The sequence below is a fragment of the Mercurialis annua genome, linkage group LG4 (genome assembly GCF_937616625.2).
Source record: "Mercurialis annua linkage group LG4, ddMerAnnu1.2, whole genome shotgun sequence".
Taxonomy (NCBI): domain Eukaryota; kingdom Viridiplantae; phylum Streptophyta; class Magnoliopsida; order Malpighiales; family Euphorbiaceae; genus Mercurialis; species Mercurialis annua.
The window spans coordinates 28665737-28676668 of record NC_065573.1 but is presented as its reverse complement, the minus strand read 5'-3'; the positions used below and the strand labels follow the sequence as shown (position 1 = coordinate 28676668).

At 31.3% G+C, this 10932-nt stretch overlaps 1 protein-coding gene across 1 annotated transcript; it reads left to right on the top strand.

The window, feature by feature from the left end:
- The first annotated feature begins 2095 nt into the window (after window positions 1-2095).
- LOC126678533 (uncharacterized) lies at window positions 2096-3138 on the top strand. The gene is made up of 2 exons (XM_050373427.1): window positions 2096-2900; window positions 3131-3138. The coding sequence occupies exons 1-2, from the start codon at window positions 2096-2098 to the stop codon at window positions 3136-3138; spliced, it is 813 nt and encodes a 270-aa protein (XP_050229384.1).
- The last annotated feature ends 7794 nt before the right edge of the window (window positions 3139-10932 follow it).

Genomic DNA, 10932 nt, shown 5'->3' with positions numbered 1-10932 from the left:
ATTTGGTTTGAAAAAATAATTCTTTAAAATTTTGGTTCAAATCTTTTTAAAAAAGAATAAAAAATGGGATTGGTTTGGTATATTAATTTCAATTTTATTATGTTTGATACATCAAAAATTTAAATTTTTTAGCTCGGTTCATTTTTGTACATAGGATAATTAGTTTATTTCTAATATAAACCACAAACAACTGATTGAACAAACCGATTCAGTGAAGTTTGAAATATTTATTTTAAATTTTGGTTCGGTTCAGTTTTGTGAAAATGAAAAATTCCGATTTGACTTGATTTTAAAAAAAAATGAACAAATTTGGTTTGATGTGGTTTTATTTTGTAAAAAAAATTATATTTTGATTCAGTTTGAATATTAAAGGTTTTAATTAAATTTTAATACAAACAAAACTAAAAATATTGACATAACGAACTAGTACAAATTGGTATGAAATTTTCTTCTAAATTTTGATTCATTTTAATTTTGGAAATATAAGAAAATGAGTTCGATTCAACTTTTTTTAAATGCTAATTGATTTTTTTAAATGGTTAAGTTTGTATTAAAAATTTAAATAAATTAATATAATTAATTGTTATTTAAATATTATATTAAGAAATTTATTTATTTTTGTTTATCCAAAAAAATGATTTAAAATACATGAATTTGAAATGTAAGATTTGAACCACAAATTTTAAATTCAAATACATATATCTAAACACATTCTAGAAAACAATTATTGTAGTGAACATACTTTAAATTAAACTTCATTATACCTATCATTTATAAAAAAAATTACAAGATAAGTCAAAAAATTCAAAATTCCCAATTATGAGCAGCAATAAAGCAACCCAATTTAAACAATTAGAAAACCAATATTTTATGTATAAAAGATAACCATTTAAATTTTAAAAATTTGTATAGGATGTCAATAGGCAATTTATACCTCATTAGTAAGCAAAACAGACGGTAAATCACAATATGATAAAAAATAAAAATTAAACCTTAAATATCTAATAGATAAAATGCATTTTATGTTTTTTAATTTTTGTTATTTTTGAAACTACATAATTTTTATCCCATCCTTTAGTCAACAAATAAAATAACGACGATGATGACAATTTCTCGTATATTGATATATGATGTTTAATACTTATACCGATTTAATAATTCCATCAAAACTTAAACTATTGTGTGGAAGCATTTGTGAACATAATTGGTATAAAAATTTGGGTAAGGTTTTAAACATTGATCCTCTAAAAAAAGGTTTTAAAAATTGATGCAATTTTTAATAATTTCCAGTATTACTATAGTCAGTAAATCAAATTAACAGTGAAAAAATTGCATACCTTGATGAGAGGAAAAGAAAGAAAGTGATAGCAGAAGGTTTTGATCATGGAAATATATAATCCATTTGATCCATAGCACCGTTCTGTTACTAGGAGAAGTAAACACTTACATCAAATTTATGTTATCCAAACTTCTCAATTTTACTCTATGAAAATTCATTAGATCCATCAAATTTTTATCATCAAAAAATTTGTCAATTTGTTCTATGAAAACAATAAAAAGTGGTTTGGTTTGAGATAAAATAAATAAATATGACGAAGAACTGAAATTAGGTTATGTTGTTCATCTATGAAACGAAAGTGAATTTGCAACAGTTATATAATAAAACCCTAGAAGCATCAAAGATAAAAATGGTAAGAAAACATATTTTTGCTTAAGATCAATACTAAATTATAATCAAATTTGACAGAATAAAGGAATTGAAAGCATGCATGCATACAAATTTGCTTTTCAAGGAAAGTTTATAAAATTAATTTATTATCTAATTTACGTGATTGGTATTTTTTTCATTTTGTATTTGCAAGTAGTAATTTAATCACCAAAATAAGTAAAACCCTAAATTAATCTCCCGCCCTTTCATTAAGATACGAATGATACGTTGCATCTCTTAAGAAGGAAATTATGTTTATGAAAAAACGAAAATGAGAAACTGCCCACTTCACAAACCCTATATAACTGCTTCAATGGTGGCTTAAGATTCTTGCATCATCAACAAACACAGTGAAGACCAATTCTTAATCACTTTTAGTCTTCCATAATGGCAAACTCTTCAAAGGAAAACTCTCCCAGCAACTCCGCCAACCCTAGTGATCATGCTATTCCAGTTACTGCCCAGCCTCCCTCTCCGGTTCCGGTTCCTGCCCGGAGCCGTCATTTTGGAGAAGGATCCTCTTCGGTTCCTGTTGGTGGTCAAGAGTTATTCGAAGGGTTTTCTTCTTCATCATCTTCGTCCTCATCGCCATCACCGGCAGCAACTCCACCACGTAGGGTTGTTCAGATTGCTCTCGGCGGCATGCGTCGTGGGCATGGTGAAGCAAATATGATGAAAGCATTAGCAGAGAAAAAGGATGATAATGCTGCAAGTCAAGTTGCTGATAACAAGAGGAAGAAGAGAGAAATGGATGCCCCTAAATCAGAACCCATTTGTTCGTTATGCGGTAAAAGGTTTGCTTCCTGGAAAGGTGTCTTCGGGCATCTTCGTGCTCACCCGGAACGTGACTGGCGTGGTGCTTTTCCACCACCTAAAGGTGCTGTGGGGACTTGGTCACCTATCAAGATGTCAGGCCCTGATGATCATCAGGCTCGGCAAGTGCAGTTGCTTGCTCCAAAAATGCTTCATTTGGCTCGTGAAACCCTAGCCAAAATGCGCGAGGATTCAACCGCTGCTGCCAGCGGTGGTGCTGCAAGTTCCCCCAGAGTTACAAACATTGACCTGAATCAGATCCCAGGGTCTTCTTCTTCTGAATCTCCACCTCCTCCTCCACAGGGAGGCGCTGGCGGAAGCGGAAGTGGAGGGCTGGATCTCAACAGGTCTCCACCAGAGAGTGATGATGCAAAGAATGGTAAGGAGTAATTCCGGAGGAGAGGCTGCATGGCGTTCATTTATATAAATCCTAGACGCATGAATAGATAAACATGCATGAAAACAACTGATTCATTTCCTTTTCTATTTGTGTATGTTGTTTTATGCATTTTATTTATTCTAGCTCTAGTAATTTAGTTTGTTCGTAAGATTATGTTAAAATACCCACATGTTTGCATTTAGTTTCTGTAATGACGTTGTTACATGCAGCCTATTAATAAGAAAATTTCATTTTAAAGTGTATTGTGTGCTTGTTTCTTGATTTTTCTAATTTTGTTTTGGTGATTGTTTATTTTTTGAAGTTATAATTTAACCATAGTGTTCTAACACAGAAATTACAATGAAACTTTGACTAGGGTTTCTTTTAAGAATTTGAATGAGAATTTATGTGAGTACTGGAAATAAGTATAAATTGATGATTGTATACAAGTCTCAATTTGTAAAACTAACATAATAGAAAGTCTAAATTATATTTAAAAATAAATTTGGTAAAACAATAAAGTTGTAAATGTACAATTAAAAAATAACTTTTTGGTAGGTACTAATTCCGTAAAACGAAATGATAGAATTAGTAACTAAAAATAAAATAAAATAATTATAAATAAGTAAAAATTCAGTGGTCTAATTTAATACCACTCATGGTCTCATCAAGCGCTAATGAGATAAATTAAACTTTGACGAAAAACTATTAAATAAATTTAGTTTATCACATCATCCGTAAATTAAGTCAATTATATTATAAGATGTTATTAAAATGATGGCATTATTATTAGAATAAAATTTTCCTACAAACTAAGACTGCAGGAGTTCCTACTTCCTCTTATCGTGTCAGCCACCGATAGGCTGTACCACTTGATCACACACAATTTCACGAAAAAAATACAACTTTAATCTTTATATTTTATATAGGTTTTATTTAAAACATTTAAACTACTTTTTTGTTTTATCCTTTTTAAACAGTATATTCCTATTCTCACTATAACATTTAAATTTTTTAATTTTACCTTCAAGCCTTTTATAGTATTTTATATTCATAATACTATTTAGATTTTATTATATTTTAATAACTTAGAAATTATTATTGTAACATATTCATATAATAAAAATCATATAACTTTAAATATTCAAAATATCATTATATAAAATATAAATTATGTGAAATATAAATTTATTTAAAATAGAACATTTTTTATGAATAAAATGTAATTTAAGTTAATTAACTAATTTAATTATATTTTAATTTCATTTAATTGATATCTTTATTATTCATGAATTAAATTTCTTCAATTGAATTGATTAGTCAAAACATAGCTAAATAAGTTTATGGATAAGAAATAAAATAAAATAAAATGCATGATCTTAAAAAAATAACAAAATTAAATTTTCATTATGTAAAATATTTCTATCTTAATAGAAAATTTTAAATAAATAATAGTCTAAATTGCTAAAAGGTAACTTACAATAAACTATGGGATTAAAGTTGCAATTTTACCTTATATTTTGTATAGCTTATGCTATAAGCAACCTATCAATGGCTGATACGCTGAAAGAATAGTAGGAGCTCCTACAACCTTGATTTGCAGGAAAATTTTGTTTTTATTATAATATTAATGTTAAAAAGTAAAAAAAAAATAAACGAATTATAATAATGCTATCATTTTAATGACGTGTTATAATATGATTGGTTTAGTCTACGGATGACGGTAAGTCTACGTAATAATTTCTCGACTTGAACGACTTGTATGGAGTAATCTTAAGTAAAGAAATTGATCTTTTATTCCTCTAATGCTAATCAATTTTCTTATCGTTCCAACCCTATAATCTAATTACAGAGTTAGAATTGTAATGGGTTAGGTTATATTGTTTTTCTCCAAACAACAAACTCATGAACTTTAAACCGGTTAGCAAAATTAGGGAACTCTCTAACTTTTTTTTCACATCCTTTATTTCTGATTTGTATTTCGCGCATTTTAAAATACAGTTATGGAGTAATTTGGTCTAAAAATAAAAAATTTGAAGTTAGTTGTTTAAAAAAGAAAAAATTGGAGTGTCAGAAATTCAAAGCGAGCTTTGACCCTTTTTTCTTAAGTCATATCAAACACAATACATCAACATCGATTTTATTCACTTTTCACCATTGGATGAGTTTTTATCGCTTTCATCCAATGGTAAAATTAATAAAGTACACTAAAAACAAAATAACCGTAAAAAAAAGCCTACATCAACATTATCGTTGTTCACACAACTCAAATCTAAACATCATCGTATGAAATGAAAGGTTCCATAATCTCAAGGACATCATGAATGGCAAATTATTCTCAATCTCCCATGAAATGGATTCCATCATCTTTTGTAAAAATTAATAATTATTTCTACGATCAGTTTAATATTAATAACAAAGGATTATTAGGATCCGTACAGTATATATCATCGTTAGATATAATAAATATGAAGAAGTGAAATTAGGTTATTGCAGTTCATCTTGAAACAAAAATTGCAACAGATGTTCAGATTGATGCACCAAAGATAAATGATTGGGAATTAACAAGAGGAGAGAATCCGAACAGAGGGAGAAGAAATAATTAATCACAACTAAATATCATAAATTACGATTTGAAGAACTAATCAAAACTAGATAAATAAAAAACTAGGGCAATGTTCTTAAACACCATAGCCAAGGGTTCACAAGCAATATAATACGAGTAAATCGAAAATGAAGCATGAGAACAACAAGAGAGGAGGGGATTTCTTTGACAAAATAAATTAGGAATTAAAAGCATGCATGCATACAAATTTTCTTTTCAAGGTAATTTCTATGAAATTGATTTAGTTCTGCTATTATCTAATTCACGTTGTTAATATATTTTCATATTTTAGTAATTTAATCACCAAAATAAGTAAAACCCTAAATTAATCTCCCGCCCTTTCAAAAAGATACGAATGATACGTTGCATCTCTTAAGAAGGAAATTCTGTTTATGAAAAAAAAGAAAATGAGAAACTGCCCACTTCACAAACCCTATATAAGTGCTTCAATGGTGGCTTAAGATTCTTGCATCATCAACAAACACAGTGAAGAGCAATTCTTAATCACTTTTAGTCTTCCATTTCTCAAAACCCATTTTCCATAATGGCAAACTCTTCAAAGGAAAACTCTCCTAGCAACTCTGCTAACCCTAGTGATCATGCTATTCCTGTTACTGCCCAGCCTCCCTCTCCGGTTCCGGTTCCTGCCCGGACCAGTCATTTTGGAGAAGGATCCTCTTCGGTTCCTGTCGGCGGTCAAGAGTTATTTGAAGGGTTTTCCTCTTCATCATCTTCGTCGTCATCGCCATCACCGGCAGCAACTCCACCACGTAGGGTTGTTCAGATTGCTCTCGGCGGCATGCGTCGTGGGCATGGTGAAGCAAATATGATGAAAGCATTAGCAGAGAAAAAGGATGATAATGCTGCAAGTCAAGTTGCTGATAACAAGAGGAAGAAGAGAGAAATGGATGCCCCTAAATCAGAACCCATTTGTTCGTTATGCGGTAAAAGGTTTGCTTCCTGGAAAGGTGTCTTCGGGCATCTTCGTGCTCACCCGGAACGTGACTGGCGTGGTGCTTTTCCACCACCTAAAGGTGTTGCCGGGACTTGGTCCCCTATCAAGATGTCAGGCCCTGATGATCATCAGGCTCGGCAAGTGCAGTTGCTCGCTCCAAAAATGCTTCATTTGGCTCGTGAAACCCTAGCCAAAATGCGCGAGGAATCAACCGCTGCTGCCGGCGGTGGTGCTGCAAGTTCCCGCAGAGCTACAAACATTGATCTCAATCTGGTCCCAGGGTCTTCTTCCTCTGAATCTCCACCTCCTCCTCCACAGTGCGACGCTGGTGGAAGCGGAGGGCTGGATCTCAACAGGTCTCCACCAGAGAGTGATGATGCAAAGAATGGTAAGGAGTAATTCCGGAGGAGAGGCTGCATTGCATGAATGGATAAACATGCAAGAGACAAAGTGACGCTTCATTTCTTTATCTATTTGTTTATTTTGTTTTATGCATTTTATCTATTATGTCGTAATTCAGTTTCTTAGTAATTTTTATGTTTGCATTTAGTTTCTGTAATGACGTTGTTGCATGCAGCCTATTTGTAAGAGAATTCCATTCCATATTTAAATATATTGTGTGTTCTTTTCCATCATTTTTCTAATTTTGTTTTTAGTAATTGATTTGGATTATTTCTTTTTATTATAAGTGTGTGTGCGCTGTGAAGGTATAATTATAATTAACCATAGTGTTCTTACATAGAAATTAATGACATTTTGGCTAGGGTTTCCTTTAAGGATTTGACTGGGGCTGTCTTTAAGGATGAAACACTTTATGAAAATGAACAGATTTTTAGCGATTAAATATTAAATTTGTAGGTTGCGAATTTTCACTAAATTTTAAAACGGGTACTATATATCTTTTACTTTATTTCTTTTATGATATTAAAGTTATTATTCCGTTTTACAAAAAAGACCACTACTCGGAAATTGATTCTAAATTATCATTTTGTTTTTTTTTGTTATCAAAGGTAGCACCCTTTCTAAATAGATTTATAGTTTTATTATCGTTTTTGAAATAAAATTTATAATTCGTAAACCTTTTTGAATTTATATCAGAAATTATAAAAGGAAATTTGATTTTTTAAATCTACAATTTTGATTATTTTATCAAATATAACATTTTGATCCATAAATTTTATTGAATTGGGATAAATATGTCCAAACCCTAATTATCTATTTTTAGGTTTATTTTTTTAAGTATTTGACTTCATAAATAATTATTTTATACAATCAATTTTTAATTTCAAACTACTACAAAGGGTTAATTAGTTGCGTTTAAAATAAGAATTATATGCTCGAAAAATAAATTTAAATTGAAAATTATATATATTCGTCTCAATTTGCAGAATTAATTGACATACCACAAATTCAAATTGTATTTTAAAAATACATATCTGATAAAATAATCAAAGTTGTGGATAAAAAACAACTTTTCATTAAAAAAATATTTTCCCGCTAGGTTAACCTCCCCGTAAACAAAATGATAACTTCAATAAAAAAAATTAAAAACATTAGAGTTTTAATGTTAGAGTTTAATACCCTTCTCATATAAAATGAGACCAATATTAGAGTTTGACGACTTGTATGGAGTAATCCTAAGTAAAGAAATTGATCTTCCATTCCTCTGTTGCTACTCAATTATTTTATCGTTCAAACCCTAATCTAATTACAGGAATCGTAATGGGTTAGGTCATATTGTTCTTCTCCAATGTTTAATGGAAACACTCTTCTATTTCATGCACTCTTAATAAAGCAACCCATGATCGTATCGGTACAAGCAACGCAAACACTCTTCTATTTCTCATATATCAACTCGTATGTTTACTCTTCTCCGACGACAATTTTTTTTTAGGGAAAATGGATTTATATATCCAAAATTATAGTGACTTTGTTAAATATATTTTAAATCGTGAAATTCATAGTTTAACCAAATAATTGAATAGCTTGTATCAATTATATTCAAGTAAGAAATAGAAAAGGATCAAATATATTGTGGGTCGCCAAATATCTAAGTTATTTTAAAAAAAAAACATTAAACATTAATTTCTTTCTTTAAGATTATCAATTTTTTTAATAAATGGTGAATATATTAGCATATCCACAAATGTATCTCTTTTTTAATTTTATTTATATGACCATCTGAATTTTAATATTTTGAAAATTATTGAGTCAAAAGTTTAGTTTTACGTTAAGTAAGCTAGTATTTATATTTAAACATAATATATAATATATAATTCAGTAACCTTGACAGACATGATATATATTTCTAATTTAGACGGACACATTAGTAAAATTATATTAGAAAAAAGAAATACCTAAAACAAAATTTGAAATTCTGATGACATTACATAGTTTTAGAAAAAAACTTAAAATTATTGAAGTAAATTTAAGTCAAAAATAAGTAATAATTATAATAGTCAATCTTCATAATCAATTTTTTTTCACTTAAAATAATAAGTGCAAGTTTTTTTTTGATGAATAGATAGGTAACCAGAAAAGAATGGATGGCAAAAGCTGCATTTTAAATTATTTGTTTGTCTAATTTCAGAATAAAATAGAACATTTCTATGTTAAATTTGTAATCAACACAAAAAATGAAACAAATTCATCTCAAAATTAGAAAAATTGTTGAATCAAATTTTTAACGCATGCTTGATAAATACATTAAAAAGAAGCGTCAACTGTACACTATCTGAATATCGACATGCTGAAGTGTTTTGTACATATCAAACATAATGCAACAACGTTATCGTTGTTCATACAACTCAAATCCAACACTACATTTGTCATATGAATATGAATTAATCTCGAAAACATCATGCATGGCTAATTATATACGCCCAATCTCCCATCAAATGAAAGATCTGTAGAATAATAAAAGATTCCATCATCTTCTCCAAAAATTTGATAAATATTACTACGATCCGTTCTATATCAATAACCACAGGATTATTATGATATTCGTACAGTATATATCATCCCTAGATTTAATAAATATGAAGAAGTGAAATTAGGTTATTGCAGTTCATCTTAATTGAAACAAAAATGAATTTGCAACAGATGTATTAGATGCATCGAAGATAAATGATTTGGAGTTAACAAGAGGAGAGAATCCGAACAGAAGGAGAAAAGACAATTAATTATAACTAAATATTATAGATTAAGCTTGCAAGAACTAATCAAGACTAGAGCAATAAAAAAAACTAGGGCAATGTTCTTAAATACCAGAACCAGGGGTTCATTCACAAGCAATATAATATGAGTAAATCGAAAATGAAGCGTGTGAACACGAGAGAACGGAATTTTTTTGACAGAATAAAGAAATTGAAAGCATGCGTGCATACAATTTTTCTTTTCAAGGAAAGTTTTATAAAATTGATTTAGTTCTACTATTATCTAAATCACGTTGTTGGTATATTTTCATTTTTTTAGTAATTTCATCGCCAAAATAAGCAAAACCCTAAATTATTCTCCCGCCCTTTCAAAGAGGTACGAATTATACATTGCATCTGTTGAGATTGAAAAGGAACTGCCACTTCACAAACCCTATATAACTGCTTCAATGGCCGCTTCAGATTATTGCATCACCAACAAACACACTGAAAAGCAACTCTTAGTCACTTCTTGCCATTTTCCATAATGGCCAACTCTTCAGGAGAAAATTCTTCCAACAGTTCTCCCAACCACAGTGATCAGGCTGTACCTATGCCTACTCCTGCGCCTGCGCCTGCTCCTGCGCCTGCGCCTGCTCCGGCACCAGTTCCGGCTCGAGTTCGGACACTTCATGTTGGAGAAGGATCCTCTTCGGTTCCTATTGTTGCTGGCCAGGAATTACTCGAAGGGTTTTCATCTTCTTCGTCTTCTTCTTCGTCACCGTCACCCGCAACAACTCCGCCTCGTAGGGTTGTTCAGATTTCCCTTGGAGGAAGCGGTGCAAATCGTGGGGATGGAGAGAAAGAAATGAATAAAGCATTGGCATTAGCAGCCAAAAAAGATGACAATGTTGCTACTCAAGGCGCTGACGTCAATAGGAAGAAGAGAGAAATGGATGCTCCTAAGTCGGAGCCAATCTGTTCATTATGTGGCAAAAGATTTGCTTCTTGGAAAGGAGTTTTTGGGCATCTCCGTGCCCACCCCGAACGCGACTGGCGTGGTGCTTTTCCACCACCTAAAGCTGTTACGGGGACATGGTCTCCAATCAAAATGTCAGGCCCTGATGATCATCAGGCTCGGCAAGTGCAGTTGCTTGCTCCAACCATGCTCGGATTGGCCCGTGAAACCCTAGCTAAGATGCGCGAGGATTCAACCATTGTTGGTGGTGGTGGTGTTGGTGCTGGTGGTGGTGTTGGTGCGGGTGGCGGTGCTGATGGTGGTGGTGCTGCAAGTTTCCGCAGGGTCACAAACATTGATCTGAATGCAGAACCAGGGTC